General features: G+C 44.2%; 1 protein-coding gene across 1 annotated transcript in view; it reads right to left on the bottom strand.

The window, feature by feature from the left end:
* Window positions 1-17,120, bottom strand: part of LOC119382556 (E3 ubiquitin-protein ligase MYCBP2) — a 130,594-nt gene that overhangs the window by 94,504 nt on the left and 18,970 nt on the right. Inside the window, exons 15-26 of the mRNA XM_037650305.2 lie at window positions 16,098-16,377; window positions 15,399-15,625; window positions 11,955-12,155; window positions 11,145-11,267; window positions 10,982-11,063; window positions 8,698-8,812; window positions 7,618-7,858; window positions 7,126-7,204; window positions 6,640-6,714; window positions 5,310-5,632; window positions 2,456-2,583; window positions 1,031-1,122 (exon numbers count right to left, since the gene is read on the bottom strand). Coding sequence (XP_037506233.1) covers window positions 1,031-1,122; window positions 2,456-2,583; window positions 5,310-5,632; window positions 6,640-6,714; window positions 7,126-7,204; window positions 7,618-7,858; window positions 8,698-8,812; window positions 10,982-11,063; window positions 11,145-11,267; window positions 11,955-12,155; window positions 15,399-15,625; window positions 16,098-16,377 — 1,966 coding nt within the window. The remainder of the gene's footprint in view (window positions 1-1,030; window positions 1,123-2,455; window positions 2,584-5,309; window positions 5,633-6,639; window positions 6,715-7,125; window positions 7,205-7,617; window positions 7,859-8,697; window positions 8,813-10,981; window positions 11,064-11,144; window positions 11,268-11,954; window positions 12,156-15,398; window positions 15,626-16,097; window positions 16,378-17,120) is intronic.

Genomic DNA, 17,120 nt, shown 5'->3' with positions numbered 1-17,120 from the left:
CCATTTGAATGTTGTCGAGCGAGCGTCGACCAAGAAAAAGAACAGTGCCACGGCCCAGAATCCTCTTTCAAGAAGATGGAGGTATCGGGCAAGCTTCCCTCACTCTTCCTGCTGTTCCTTAAGCTACTGTCCCTCCTGTCTGAGGAAGGCGCTTCTTGATTTTTCTTTTTTTGCTTCAGGGAACAGCCGGTGCTGGTATTGCGTGCAACGTATTTTTTGGTATTACTAGGAATTGGACTCTCCAAAGCTTCATCTTTGTTATCGTCCGTGAAGATAAGAGCCAAACAAGTGTACGCTTGATTGCAACGAATTTAAAGCTTCAAAGAGAGAGAAAGGGTGGAGAGTTCGTCGTAGGAGTGATTGTTGTAGCATGGGACAGCCAACGAGGGAAAGAAGAATGCTAAATCTTGATTTTCACTGTTCCGAAATTGGCCACTAGGGCTCTGGGATGCCGGACCAGTCGATGCTCGCACAATAACGTACAAAACTCGCTAGACTGTACATCTTTAGTACACAGCGGCCACGTCAAAAGCGGATGCACACAAGCCTGCACCAAAGAGCGCGTGCTCTACATTTGTCATGAGCTGAACGGATGGTGATTCTGACGTCGAAAAGCGCGGTCGAGAACATCAGTGGAACTATTTCTTTAGTCATGGAGGCAATCGGTCACCTGGGCTGCACTCTACCGTCTTCCTAGGTTGTTCCCTACTATAGCCACGTTTCCTATCGTATACTATAGTATAGCTATAGTATACTATAGCTGCTACTATAGCCATGTTTCCAGACTGCTGGAAAAAAACCTTGAACATGTAAACTGAAATTCTGATCAATCAGCTAGTTATATAAAGTGCTCGTTGTTTTCTTTTGTCTCAGAAAGACCGCAAACATGACGTTTTGGCACACACTCGGCGCAAATTATGAGATTTGTGCCGATATGTATCAGGATGTACAGCTTTCACCACTTGGCGCAGTTTGGCGCAATCGGCGCAGCTATCAGATCCCTGCTGAGACGTTGCACTTGTGGGCTCACCTTGCGCCGCACTCATAGGGTATCTCCTCCGTCTCAGTGAGCATCTCACCATCTGTTTCCTGGTCACCACCATCTGTGCCAACATCAAAAATCTGCAAAACACCAAAGCGACAGATTTAGTTTTAAAGCAATACTAAAGAGAAAAAATTTTTTTGTGTGTGTTAGTAGATTAACCTTCCGCAATACCAAAAAAAAAACCTTGCTCTTGTCACAAGAAGATGCCTGGTAAACAAGAAAGCATTCAAAAATGAAAAAAATTGGCCACGTATCTGCGTGCTTCGCTGCAAATGTCGTTGAAAGACAATAGTCTTCTGCCGGCCATACTACATGAGTCCTCCTCCTCTACGTTGAATCGCCGCATCTGGCTCATAGCGTGCATTTTCAGCGCAGCCAAAAAAACACTAGCATTTTCAGCGCAGCCTAAGAAACACTAGGGTCTTTAGAGTTACATATCTATGTGTTTTCTAGTAAAGGAACACACCACCTAATATTTACGTATTGGTGTCGCGCCTCAGATATGAGTAACATTTGCTTCTTGATCGACAATGTTCACAAGTATGAACGGCGCTACCAGTTCAAGATGGCTGGGCGTTCAGCAAGTGGTTAAACTTTGGCCGTATGGCTGAATCGGGTGACAGACAGACAGACAGACAGACAGACAGACAGACAGACATGCCACGTCATTTGCAACAGCAGCACTGTTGAAGCATGACCTCTACAATTTGCTCTGGCAATGACGCGTAGACGGAGTTAGTTACGGAGGCCACAGTATAAGATACGAGAGACACTTATTCACATTGCGCTCAGCTATTTTTTGTTATGGCAGATATTGTAATCCAGCTGCAGAACTTTCAGAGCCTATAGACTAATTGAGCCTCCGGTACATAAACAGCGCTCTCGCAGTTAGTTCCGATCCGTGAGTGGCGGGAACCTTCCATCGGAGTGCACCGCGGCTCCGCCAAAGGAACCGAAGACGATGTATCTTTTCACGCCCACACTTTCGGCACACTCGCATGGGCAGAGCAACACAAACTTTTCTTACGCATATTCTAAAGCTCCTGCTGCAACCACCGTGGAAAAAGTTATGACATCGTCAACAGTAATGTCGGTTCTTGTTAATTACAAAGTTTTACTGAATTCTAAAACCACTTCAGCTTCTCTTTAATGCTGTTCTGCCTGCACCGCCAATGACTATAAAGCCCGAAATATTGGACACCGAAGAGTTTCAGCGTCTGAAATTTCAGACGTTCTTGTACATTGACTACATCGGGCTTGTGGCGGAGCTGCGAAAGCGTCCAAATTTTCCAGCAAACCTGAAAAATTGGCAGTTGACTGTGCATGTATGATGTCAGTAGGAAGCAGGTGCACTGAGATGCAAGCCAAGTAAGCTCAGCACATGCCTCAGGGATAACATGCCAGACTCACCCTGATAAGGGCAGTGTACTCGCCACGGCCACCAAAAAGGCCCACTCCTCCAAGTAGAATGTCAGTGTCAGCCATAACACGAATAGCCTCCACCGAATGTCCCGAGTAGCCCCACCCTCCACCATGGCCTGTAAAAGACAAAGGAGAATGGCAGTTAAGTAGGGAGAGAGAGAGGAAACATTAGAAACATTAGAGAACAGCAGGCAGTGATACAAAAGGTGATACACAAAAGAAAAGGATTTGTTTTTTTTCAAGAGGCTTATTTTGTATGCTAGAACAATGAAATGACTCGAGCAATCAGGCCAGGGAAACCATAGAAGACACTAATTGTTGTCTCTGACTGCCGTAGTGTACCAAGCATAATGCAAAGTGAAATTAACTGAAGTGGGCGAAAAATCACCCCCCTCAGATCTCCCAATCTGTCGGTGGGATCTGAACCCACAACCTTCGAACAATGCATCCCATGCTCTAACAACTGATCTCCAAGGCTGTGGTTTCGGATCCCACCAAAAAGAGGGGGGGGGGGGTGATTTTTTTGTCCACTTCAATTAATTTCAATTTGCATCATAATTTGTATACTATGGTTAAAGACAGCAATTAAAGCCCTCTGTGCTTTCCCTGGCGTGATTGTCTGCTCGATTCAAAAGATGATAAAAGGGTTTAGTCAGTCGTGCCAGTCATTTTCTTTTCAGCTTTGATTGGTGTTTGTCAGGTCACAAGCCATTTCATTGGCTGCGTGCAGCACGTAAACACTGCAAGCATTGAGAAAGGAAAAGGAAATAAATAAGAACGTCACGTGACGATGTTAAATCCTAGATAGGCAAAAAAACTATAATGGAAATGAATGCTGTTGCAACATGATAGGCAAGCAGCAGTTCCTAGTGACCTCGCTTTGATTGTCTGCTGCAGTGGTTTCACTTTGCTTCATCTAACATATAAAGGTGTGCTGCAGCTGATATGAAAAACCTGAAGTTGCATGAAAAAGGTATGCCACGCTAGATAGAGTAGAACCTGTACAGTCACTGAGTACCACGATTAGGAGGAGTCAAGGATAGCTTCTGTCAAATTCAAGTTCATATAGGCTTTATTAAGGTGGACCTATACCTTTACTCGCATAATGATCGCCCTTCCAATGCTATCATTACCACCTCCAATGGTGATGTGTCCACACCAACACAACAGCTCTAGGTGAGACACAGATATTGAAGGCATTACTTTTGTTAGCTGCACATACCAATATCAACTTCAACCACTCTCGACTATTTTGAGTCTTCATCTTCCTGTGTAGATCAGTTTTGTTAAGCTGCAATATACCGTAAAATCCCGAGCAAGTGTTCACCTCCTTTTCTCGGGAGATTTGAAATATATGCCAATGACCAAGCAAGCGCCCCCCCCCCCCCCCCTCCCGCCATTTTCACTGTTTCATTCACTTTTTTTATTTGCCCGACGAGGGCGAATAACGACAGTGAATGCATGTGTATTCAATAAAGCATTTTATTGAAAGCATGCGTGGCTCTTCCGCCACCATCTTGAATTTTGATCCGTGACCGAGCAAGGATCAAATCCAATTTGATCCAAATCTTGTCCAATTTTCTTTCACCGCAGAGGGGGGTGGGGCTCGCTCGGGATTTTACGGCACCGTAATTACTCGAATCTAGGCCGACCCCGATTCTAAGCCGACCCCCTAAAGTCCGAAGCCCGAAAAAAAAAAAAGGAAAACTTACCTCGAATGTAGGCCGGGTAAAATTCACAAAGAGAAAACATTTATTGTGCAGCACAGCATCACAGTCGCGCGCTGCTTTTCATAGCCCGCAGAGCGCACCTTCACTTCCTTGGCCCCTTTTTCTGAGACTGTGTACGCCACCGGCATATCAAAATACACCGGCATTTGGTCCGCGTTGCCGATATGGCCTAGCAGATACGCTCTCGCTTCTCTCTTCCGAAGCACGAAACGCTGGAACTCCAGCAACATCTCTTCATAGTCAGCCGGTAACTTTTGGGTGATTGAGGTGCGACGACGGAGGCTGAAGCCAATGCGCTTCATGAATTTCTGCAGCCAGCCTCGGCTGGCTTTGAAGTCTGCCACCAAAACACCTTGCTCCCTTGAAAGCGCCCTTGCCGTCGCCTGGAGCACTTCCGTTGTCACTGGAAGGGCAGCTGCTCGCTGCGTCCGAACGAAGTCGGCCAATGCCGTCTCCATTTCAGGGTGACGGCCTTTCCGTGGACCGGCAAAAGCCATCCACGTTGCGGCGCACGCGAAGAGCTTCTCCCGTTGGACCCTCCAGTGACGAACATTCTTTTCGTCCACTCCAAAGTCCCGTCCGGCTTGAACGTTGGAGGACGACTCCGCGGCTAGCACAACTTTCCTTTTATACGCCGCACTATAATGACTACACCCGTTTGGCACCATTGAGCTACGCCACACACAGCCCACTCGAAGCGAGACTCAAACTGACGAATGGCTCGCCTCAGCACTCACCACAAAGATAAAAATGGCGGCCTCGCGTGCGTACTTAAGCCAGGTGTTGGCTCGGCTACTAACGGCTACAATACTGTCTAGGTGGCGCTAGTTTTGCAACACTTTTCTCGATAAAAAATGGCGCGTTTTTCAAAATCCTCGAAGCTAAGCTGACCCTGGAGTTTGATACAAAGAAATTCCGAAAAAACTATCGGCCTAGATTCGAATAAATACGGTAGGTTGTTTATGCCCCATCAATATGGCAAAACATACTGCTTCTTGCAACAGAAAAAAATCCTGCATTCTCTGAGATTACACCCTTCTATAGTGAAGGCAGAGAGGCCTCCACACTACTCAGAAAACAAAGGTCACAGAGATTCTTGTTGATATACTCACTCTCAAAGCGGTTAACAATGGAGAAGTCTTCACGGGTGTATGCTCGAGCAAGACTTTGCTGGCGTGCCTGCTCAATATCTTCACGTACAACGAGGTCCCTCTCCTGGGCAGCTGTCAGCAGATCGAGAGCTCCAAGCAAGTTGAGCGCTGCCTGACAACGCCCCACGGGGTACCCTGCAACTCCTGGGAGGCTCAGCTCGGGACCTAAGAACAGTGGCAGCCGAACAGCTTGGTCCGAAAGGCCTTCAGGTGATGTCTGCAGTGGCACAGCCTCACTCCACACAATGCTGTACCAGCTCAACTCGAGCGTCTTTTGGTTGAAGCTGCGGTCGAGGATAAAAAATTGTGGTGAAGGGACAGTTGCAACTTTCACACAATCACAGATGTGCATCTTTCCTGTACCAGAACATGTGTGTGATGGTGAAGACCAGCTACTAATTGAGAGTGTTACCATAACCCGTCCGCCATGAGACCTCCCCTTGCAGTGAAAGTAGGCTGCACATCACAATTCGACCTCTGACGAACATACTTTTAATGTTTACAACTAGCATACAAAGCCTGCTGCAGAACTCTTCTGAACAGAACGGTGTATCAACACAGATCATCTTCTGGTTCAGGCAGCATGCAACGCCAGGCAATAAAGGCTGTGAAATGCAGACTGCAATCAGGCTTGCATAGCCCCCGAGTGACTCGGAGCCTTCAGAACACATACTAATCAGCTCAGGTGCTATAGAGACATGCACTAACACATAGAGGAATTGATTCTCGATTACGAAAAAGGAGGCTTGTGTGAATGTCACTTTTTTTCTTTCAAAGCAAAATTGAAGTGAATGGTAAAAAGATCAGAATAATTTCAAAGTGAATTCAAATCATAGCAGGACTTGAATAAAAGCAGGGTGTAAGTTATAAGCATTAAAACATGTTACACCTTAGAATTTGCCATACTTAGCCCATGTAAGCCTGTATAACACGGTTTTAAACTTAAAAAATATAATAAGAATAATCGGGCTGCAGGTAATATGCAAACTTAACCTTGAAGTGTGTCTTCGCGGCAGTGCAAATTTTCTATGATCAGACAGTTTCATGGTATGGTGGCCCTACTTCACAGTGAAACCACCTTTTCAGGTGGGTTACATGTGGTAAATAGGTACATTCGTTCATTTCGATTTGAAATTATTGAAATTTTAATTTCATGTCAAAGCGAATTAGAAGGCTGTAACATTCGCACAGGCCTACTAATGAGCTGCCGTTCTGAAGCAACAAGGCTATTGCAGTGTACAAACTGAGGAACCGGATAGTGTATCTTTCTGAAGCAAATGTAACATCTCACCTCCACACGATATTGTAGACGCTGTCAAGGCAGACGGCATGGTTTTTGAGGTCCACTTGGTTTGCCGAGTTAAACCTAGGAAAAAGAATGCTCATTTGTTACGAGATCTAATTTATAACAAAAGATAAAAATAACAGCAGTGAAGAACCTGAGCTGCCTTCAATCACCACAACAGGCAGAGGCAACGCATCGATTAACACCAGAGCAAACATGCGAATTACAAAGAGTTATGCAAGGTCTACTTCCATTTCACAAACCAGTGTTTGACAATAATATAAGCCAAACAAGCCAGACCCTCATACTTCAAAAAATCTTTCCCATGTTTAGCTATGTGCCTAGAATTATTACTCAGCTCTCAATAGGCTCTACAATTCAGTTATGCAGGTTGTGCCATTAGTTCAGTAATTATGAGGTTAACAAAACAAGGAAAGAAATTGTCTATCAATACTTCAATTAAAAGAAAATCAATTCTAAAAAATTTCCAACCCTTTGCTGGTGCCGTCAACACGGTTGATCATTAGGCATTTGAACTTGGATGCTTGTTCAGTGTCTCTTGAAATGATTCCTGAAATGACAGCCATGCACAATGATTAGTCAAATCGTATACTAATGGCAAACATAAGGTAACGGCTGTGGTTTCTTGCCAGCTTATGAGTTAAGGACACAGAGAAACTTAAAGTGGAAAAGTGGTATTTCGAGTGAGAAAAAAAAAGAAATTATTGGAATAGCTCTTGTATTTTAACACAGTGACACCTGTCTGGCAAGTGCAAAGACAAAAAAACATTTACTGTGTGCAAATTTTTCTTGCATGACATCTCATAAAACCGCACAAATATTGCCCATATTTTGGTAACAAGAGCCTTGTTTAGGGCACACTTTTCACTTGTTATTTGTGAGCAAGTGCCCAGTTATATTTAACATGACGAGACCACAGTCAGCCAGTGCAAATCACATGGTTACAGGGATGCATGAGCTCACCAAGGCAGCTACGGTTGGCAATCAAGCTGCAATGAGACAGGCTTGAGGCACTAGTGAGGATCTCTTCCAGCTTGACAAACGTATGGTCACCAGAGGCACCAATCCATGTGGCCCTGCGGCCGCGCTTAACACCAATGCCTGGTATGGCGCGGGGTACAGCGTGCCAGAGACTGTGCCCCTCTCCCCCACTGCTGAGACGTCGTAAGCTTTCGTCACACATATCCCGGCCCAGCTGGCCATTCTGAGGTCAATAAAACGAGGCAAAAAGCCAAAAAGGTTGGTTAATGGATTTGCAAGGCATACTGATAAAGGTGAAAGAATGGGGCAACAAAGGGCACCTGGGATTTCTAACTGAACCTTCAAAAAAGAAAGCAATCAAGTCAGACAATGTGTATCATACGAGCATCATGATTAGTGCCAAAGGACCTCTTCTTTTCCACACTTTGTTTCTTTTTCAGCAACTTGAGCTTTGCTACAACTATAGTCCCCCTGAAGTAAGATCAGATGTCAGCACCTCTGTGGTACACTATGTGCTCTTGGTCTTGTCCATTTGGTGTCGTTGAAATATACGTCTTCCACATTAAAAAAAAATTGTGCTTGTTTCAGGAAAATTGAACAAGATAGAGCAACCCCGCTATGGCCATGAATATCGTACATGCGCTTACTTTTTGAAATATGATAAATAAAAGTGGTACTTCATTATTAAAATGTCTACTAACTTTACATGGTGTAATCAGCCATGTACTCAGAAAACGAAATGAAAGAAAATGCAACAGTCACATGCACACACGTTCATATACAGACAGACTACTGTTTCCATAATAGATTCCTGCCACGTCAACCATTGATATTGTCAACATGGTTCATTTTATAAAAGGCATTATAAACATTACGTATATCCACGGAATACCGAGCACTGGTCCTGTTTCTGAATAAAGTGGTACTTTAAAACATATATAAAGCTTGCTAGTGCGACACTACAATAATCAATTAACAATGACTAAAATAACAACTGTAATGTGGACACTTTATGGACCCTTGAAGGGAAACTGATAGACAGTTGCAGTGGTCTTTGCACACCTGATAGCTTCCACATGTGTAGACTTGTCCACCTGCAGTAAGGAACACAGAGTGAGTGTTTCCTGCTGCGACTTGCGTGATTGTTGGCAACGAGTAGACTAGAGTCGGTGAGCCCCTGCACAAGACAGATAAGGAGGCCTTGATTTCACAACACTGTGCCTGCCACAATGTATCAGCAAAACGTGAACGCCATTCACCAAATAAGAATGTGAAGAAAGTAGGCATGGGCGAATATTCAGGCACTTCGAATATTCGAATTTGCTTTGATATGAATTTAGATTATTCGAAATGAACGAATATGTGTATATATGACCGCACACAACCTCCTGTAAAGGTGGTTTAACTGCAGCGTGGGGGTGCCATGCCGTGAAACCACCCATCCAAAAGAAATCCCTACTGCTGCAAAGCCAAACTTCAAGGTTAAATGTACATATTACCTTCACCTCAATTAATTATATATTAAGTTTGAAAGCCTCTTATACGGCTTTATATGCACTTAGTAATTTTTAAAACGTAACGTATTGTACCAGTTATAACTTGAACCCAACTGCTATAGAAATCTTGCTACAATTCAAAGCTGCTTCGACTTCACTTCGAACCAATAAAGTGACATTGCGACATGCCTTGTTCCAATTCTTAAAAATATTGTGCAAGTTAGTTGGATCATGACGAAAGTGCTCATTTTTCTTAATAATATGTGATATATACTATTCATACTATTCGATTCGAAATTATTCAACCAAATCACTATTCGCTTCAACCTCAAATTTACTAAGAAAGTATAATGACTGGTGCATATGTGTAACAAGAAGATGCAGCATCTAAATGACACCGCGCCATTACAAAATTCATTTGGTAGCAAGCAGCCAGTTTACAGCGAATATTGGGTCTATCTTGACTGTGCTACTTAAAACACAGACGAATAAAGAACACACGAGGACAGTGCCTATCCTCGTGTGTTCCTTATTTGCCCATGTTTTCTTTCCTTTGACGCAAGCTTTCGTAATGAAAGTGGCACATCACCATTTGCACTTCATGGGGAGCAGCTACGACCCAAACAGGTCCCAGTCACATACAAAATAAACCGACGTTAACTCACAATAAAATTTACTGCATCAACATTTTGTGATGGCGATGAAACTGCATTTGACACCCCTGACAGGAGGCTCTTGGCAACACTGTGAACATGATTTGGTTTCATATTATATTCTAATGAGCAGACAGTTATTGGACTCGTTTTATTGGGAAAAAGGTGTGGGTTAGACTCGAGTAATATGGCATGTTCCCGACTAGATTGGTTTACGTAGAGAGCTGCCATTGGCTGGTCGAGATTTATAGTCCACATGAGGAATTTTTTCATCAATATGCCCCCTTCCCGCTTTTACCGTACATATTATATGGCTTGACTAACTAATCAGGATGTAGCAGCTGAAAACCAGAGTTTAAAATTTTGATCAGAACTGCGCATTTCCAAGGGAAACTGGGTGGTGTCAGCTCATGTGCAGCAGCACCAGCAAAAAAACAAAAACAAAAAACAAAAACAGAATACTCTATGTAGATAGGGCGCCATCACTCATTCAAAAAGAAGTACTAAGTTCAGTATGGCTGAGAAGGCGAAATGTGGTGCTTGTGATAGCACTTCTGCTCGTACTAGTCCACTTTTTAAATTCTTTCAGTAATACATTTTTGGGAGGCACTTTACGCATTCTGAATGCAGTAGAACCCCACTTATATGTTCTTCACTTATATGTTTTCTCACATAATAATGTTGCTGGCATCCAGTCCCATCAAAGAATCTGCGCACATCTATGCACTGAATCCCCTTTTTCAAACATCATTCCCACAACATTACTGCTCGATATGTTGCGAATTGCCATTGCACTGGATGTCCTGAGGTCAATGAGTTGAGTATGGCAATGTGTACAGCCACAAGGCCGTCCAAGTACTAGAAAAGGGTCTGGTTCTGGCAGAGGCATGAAAGAAACTGCAGACTTCCATCAAGGACTCTTAAACTGATGAACAAATTCTTCTTTGGTAGAACTGTGTGCAATGCATTTGTTCTATTATATTTAGCAGCACCTTTCCCCTATTTTAACCGCATGTTCGCATTATACTTTCCCGGCCACTGCATTTCTTTTTCGCAGTCCCGTGAAAAACGTATTAGAGGGGTTCTGCTGTATAGCAGCTTTTGAAATTCCTAAGAAATGTGGTTTAGGGTCCCTTTCATATAAAGATAAAGACTTGAAAACATTAAACAAGGAATTGGATTCATAGAGAAACCCACCGAAGAACAAGATCCCCGTGTCCCAGCTGCCCGTGCTGATTGCTGCCAAATGTGAGCACTTGTCCATTATGCAGAAGCACCACTGCACAGAAATGACAAACAATTTGTTGCTGCGCTGTGGTCAGAAAGAGATAGCAAAGACAACAAACGCAGTTGGCTTTACCTGTGTGGTGCAGGCCACAGGCAACCTGCATAGCGGGGATGTCCACAGGAAGCACCAGTTCAGCCGGAGACAGAGGAGTTACCTTGGATGGTTCACGCTCAGGATCACTGCTGACAGCATCTTCTGTACATAATGCACGGAAGGAAAGTTAAATTCTAACAAATGAAAAAGGCAGGATTTTCATTTGAGACCATGCACCCTTTAAAAAAAAATGTCTTTATCAGCAAACTCTGCATAAAACTACACTGCAGATGAAATACAGATCTTACAAAAATCAAATAAGGTATCAGATGTGAAAGAATGGCTGTAGACTTCAACGATGCAATAAAAAAGATACATTTTTTCTTTCACGATTTTTTTGGTATCTGCAACCCATGTTTTCTTTGACCCAGCTCCACTCACATCTCACAAGCAACAAACATATCTGAGTAAATGCTCATAGCACATTCCCACCACGTAATACATCTGGGCACTACTCGTGCATGCACTATAACAAAGATAAACCAACAATGGCAGCTGCATTAAGAACAAGTGCGCATCTTTTCGACAACAGCACCGCCAAAAACGATCCCTCGCAGTCCCTCAGCAGTGCGTGAAGCAAAGGATGTATTGAAGTAAGTGCTCCACCCCTTACAGCTTTGCTACTTCATAGTTTTACCTTATCCCTCATCATTCCACTACTGGAAGAAATACTACCGCACCCTGAAGCTAGCCCAATATGCCCCTCTTTGAAAGCCTGACAAACTGTCAGCCAACTGAAACACTGTGAAAGTTGCAACCGAAGAACCAATGCCTCTGGTGTTGACCAACCTGCTTGCTGCCCTGCCACGTCTCGAACATCTGCGCCATCATTTCGTGAGCTGCCAACCGACCGGTATGGGTTCAAGGAGTTGCCCCCTGGGGAGCCCTTGGCTGCCTTCAGCAAGTGGCCACCTGGTTTCCGTCGATGGTGAAAGCGGAACTGTTCCAGACTCCTCTGAAATTTGTCTTCAAGCCTTGCCCCCACCCGTCCTGCACGAGATTTTCAAGCTCAATTATGTGTTTGTTACTTTTCCAAGCTCTATAATGCCGTTGATGCCATGCAGGCAACTCTCATAAAGCCAATGCAGTAGGCAGTGTTTGATTCAAAACTTTTGCAATAGGCATTATTTGATTTTAATTATTTATTGGGTTTTCCTCTATACATTCCAACAAAGGTTTAGGAGCTAAAGATGCACAACAGCTGTTGGGGGCTACAATTTCACAACATGAAGGTCATACAGCACAGTGCAACAAAACTTCACTTTTTCATTCTATCTTTTTCCCCTTAGACCAGCAATATCGCAAAAAGATTCATACATCACATTCAAGTAATAAACACAATGAAAATGATTAATCACTACAAAATAGGTTTCACTGCATTACACACAAACATGTATAGAATGTAAATATTTGCACCATACAGACAGAAAAAGTCAATTTCTTAAAGTAGAAATGTGACATTCCATCTTAATGGAATGTATTTGACATCTCTTTGAAAAAAGATTTCTGGGTGCTATAAATAATTTCAATGCCTACTATAGGTCGGCAAAAAATGTGGAGCTCATTCAGACTCACTCATGAAATATATTTTGTAGGGGTGTGCGAATATTCAAAATTTCGAATATTTTTTTAATAGTGTTTGCTATTCGATTTGATTCGCACTGGAATTTTACTATTCGAACTTCCCAAGGACAAATACAGTCAACGTCCGATTGAAAGTGGCCCCTTCAGATTTTTCAGTATGCTTCACCTCATTACACTCTCGTATTGCGGCAAAGCTGCCTTTCAAGCTCCGCTACGGTCGAACTTAGCCAAGACCACGGTGTAAGAAAAATTTAGGTGTGGACACTCCGCCCGACGGCGCGTCCACATAATGTTCGCCTCTTTCCTCCTCTCGGCCCCCATGTCGCAGCGCCTCCCACGCAACCGCGGCCGGCGCATGTACTATAGAAGACGAGCTGCGTGCGTAGCGTCCGTAATGGCGTTGAGCACGTGAGAAGTCAGCGAGCAGAAAGACTGCTCACGCGCTCTAAGCAAGACGCCGCGCTTTTACGTACGCAACGCTGTTAGGGACGCTATGTGCGTCAGGTGCGCCGTTTACACCGTGGCCGTATGAAAACTCGCCGTGAAAAAATGCAATGAGGTGAAAAAAAAATGAAGAAAAACGCGCGTTCGCCTCGTCGCAATAGGTTTCTTAAGCCCCCATGTCGCAGCGCCCCCCACGAAACTGCGGCCGGCGCATGTATTAAAGGCGAACATTATCTGGACGCGCTCTCCTTCGCGGCGGGCGGAGAGTGTCCACACCTAAATTATTTTTCTTACACCGTGGCCAAGACATAGTCAACATCCGATTAGAAGTGGTCCCTAGATTTTCAATATGCTTCACCCCATCGCACCCCCGCATTGCGGCCTCGCGGAGCATTTCAAGCTCCGCTACGGTCGCAAGTGTATTAACTCAAGAAAACGTTGGCTCCAACATGGAGATAAAAGATGTGGCAGAGGTGGGGGCTCAATTAATGCTGTTTTGGGCCTGAAATTTGGACAGGAAGTCCGAAAAATCGGATGCCGAAGCTTTACAGCATCCAAAATTTCAGATGCTATTATATATTGATGTCTACGAGGCAGATTTGGAACTCCAGACTTGAAGGGAGCACACCCTTATCCGCCACATCAGTTGGGCTTCCACAGAAGTTGAAATAGGACGAGAGGCTGAGGAAATGGCAACTTTGCCTACCACGTGTAAAGTGTTATCGGCAACACTTTGGTTGCACCAAATCATGTCCATAAATACAATTCGGCCTCTACATTGCGCTTCAACCTAGCGAAAAGAAACACTTTTATGTTGCTATCTCATAAGAATATGCTTAGGAATCCTCTCCAACTTTTTTTTTCTGCAATTTCACTTTGAAGTATTCGAAAAATATTCTAGAAATATTCGAAAAATATTCGATTCGCACTCACACTTCAATATTCGAATTCGCTTTGCACCCAAAATTTTGCTATTCGCACAGCTCTAATATTTTATGTTGCCTTTAGAGCTCACTCCGACTCAGACTCAGCAAAATTTTCCTCAACTGGACTCACTCGGACTCAAACTCACCAAAATATTACTCACTCAGACTCACTCAGACTCAGACTCACGGCTCTATCTGTGTCTGAGTGAGTCTGAGTCAGTCGACTCATGAGCCCGTTAGCACATAATTAGCTTTTTCAACCAGTGTCAATGCCAATATCTCGCATAAATGGTGCACTACTTGGTGCCTTTTAATCTCGTACCTTCAAATATAAGTTATCAGTGGTTGCAATCCAGTAAGGACATGTTTATTGAAAGAGATTACTCCCACGAGATACTTTTATCAAGAACTACCTGTGAATGAGCTGGCGGGGAGTGTCACCTGCCCCCTCCCCCCCCCGCCCCTCCGTAACTCATGCATCTGAGCAATAAATATTGAGCTGGCGTATGAACACTAGTGCTTTGAAGTATGTGTGAGTCGACGGGCGTATAAACGTGAGCCGACATAAGGCTGATATTAATGCTGAAGTTGTGTAGAAAGAACCATAGGTCGGCAAAAAAGTGCGGAGCTCAATCAGACTAACTCAAGAAATATATTTTGCGCTTAGGGCTCACTCGCATTCAGACTCACTGAAATTTTCCTCAACCGGACTCACACAGACTCAGACTCACTGAAATTTTTCACTACCGGACTCACTCGGACTCAAGGTCACCAAAATATTACTCACCCGAACTCACTCAGACTCACGGCTCGATCTGAGTCTGAGCGAGTCTGAGTGAGTCGACTCATTAGTGAGTTTGCCGACCTATGATGCCTACTTTATTCATGATTGCTTATTCGTGCTTGATTCATTCATGAATGTAAAAATAGGTTATTCTCTTAATGCTCTGCATCTCAAATAACATTGAAAATTTTGATAACAGCAGTACATGCAGGGAAGCGCTGAATTGGTAGAGAACAGTACCACGCACCCCCCCCTGGAAATGACAACTTAGGGCAGAAGTTCAGGACAAGATGGAAGCTTGAAAAAATACAAAATTCTTGAAACGGGTGTGCTGCTGGAGCCAACGTCTCGACAAGCGGTCTTGTCTTCTTCAAGGCTGCAGCAAGCTTGAAGAAGACAAGACCGCTTGTCGAGACGTTGGCTCCAGCGGCACACCCTGTCCAAGAATTTTTATCTATGCGATACATTTGCAATGCATGGGAACTGGATACGTACCTCCGTACCGCACGTCAAAGATTATCACTTTGGCCTGCTTGTTGTCCAGCAATGGACCACCTAAACCACGAACACCAGCACCTCCAACTGCCACTCTGCCATCAGCCGCTGGTGCTGCCGCTCGATTCCAAGCGACTAGCTCGGCATCGTAGTCGTCTTCGGTGGCGCACGCTCGACAGCAGCCACAGTCCAAACATCCGCAGTCTCCCTCATCACAGCCACAGGTCCTAAACATGAGAAAAGAACTGTTGTACTGCTAGCAGCACAGACTTGCCATTTCTCAAAATCAGGTTACAGGTAGTCTGAACAGGAATAAGTGCCTCAGGTAGGCTCACCGAAATTTTGACAGATTCATCTGCAAAATAAAAAACTGGAGAGGGAATCAGCATGGTCATTTCAACCTGTAGGAATCGTAGTAGGTGAGCAAGGAAATCATAGCAGGAATCGTAGCAAGTGAGGGGAAAAAAAAGCCAGAAGGTGACTTGCACTTAGAGCTAAAGAAACACAAAGTGGGAGAAAAGAAAAGAATTCTCTCTCCAGTTTTTTCTTCTGCAGATGAAAAGTACTGACAGTGTCACCACGTGATGTGACGTCACTGACTGAGCTTTTCAAACCTAAACAGGCCAACAATTTGGGGTTATGACTGATGTGGGCTTATCAAGGATTGACAGCTGCATCAGCTTCTGCCACTACACTCACTTGCCCGGCTGACGGTCAGGCTCCCCAATAGATGTACAGCTGGTCCCATATAATGTGCACTCTCCACAGACAGTGCACAGCTTGCTGCTCGTCTTTCCATCCCCCCAGCGATGGCCGCCAGGTGGACATATCATGTCCTGTTCTTCAGATTCATCGTCCTCGTCCTCCTCCTCTTCCTCTGCTACAATATGTCTCGCATGGTGAGCAGCTTCGTCAGCCCGTAAGCCAGATTCTGCCAGAAGGCTTGCTGGCTCAGGCACAACCACAGCCATGTGGTGCACTGCACAAAGAGGCAGAAAACACCTCCCACTCAATGATCAGACTGAACACTGAAAATTAACACAGGAGTCATGAGTGGTGGCATAGTGTAGGGCTCTAGAATAAACTAGCCTTTAATTAAACACACTTCGAAGTCATTATATAATGACCTTACCAGTAAACTCTGTAACTTAATGTATCTCCTACCACAAAAATTGTTTTGAATCAATCAAGTAAAAGCAAAGTTATTGAACAAAACAAAGTGCGCTGGAAGCTACCCCAGACAGTAAAGCAAGGGGGTGATGTGCCGCCCAAAAGCTACACTGCTATGCATTATGGCCTTCATTATTTTCTATTCTTTCCCTAAAAAACTCCTGTTTAGCAAACTGACAGTTTGGAAAGTCTGGCAGCTGTAGCTACCCCACCATTTCTTGTTATTTTGCCTTGTTATCTTGAATGGCTACAACTAACCTCTGCCCTTGCCTGCTTCACTTTGGGGCATTGTTGTCAAGCTTCTCAGCTCAGTGCCGTGAAATTTCATTATGAGCCCAACCAGATTTATAAATGCACCCTGGCTGGCAATTACAGCTTCTCTGATTGCCACTGCTGCCTCAACCCACCCTTGCAAAATCCTGTTTCTGTCAGTGCTTGTCCTGGTGCCTGGCTTACTATACTGTCATTGATAATACTGCTACTGTGCGCCTACTCCATATAAATGCCAGACTTCATCATTTCCACTAATGCTGATCCTAAAGAGAAACATTC

The sequence above is a fragment of the Rhipicephalus sanguineus genome, chromosome 2 (assembly GCF_013339695.2).
Source record: "Rhipicephalus sanguineus isolate Rsan-2018 chromosome 2, BIME_Rsan_1.4, whole genome shotgun sequence".
Classification (NCBI taxonomy): domain Eukaryota; kingdom Metazoa; phylum Arthropoda; class Arachnida; order Ixodida; family Ixodidae; genus Rhipicephalus; species Rhipicephalus sanguineus.
This window is presented reverse-complemented; position numbering and strand designations above follow the sequence as displayed.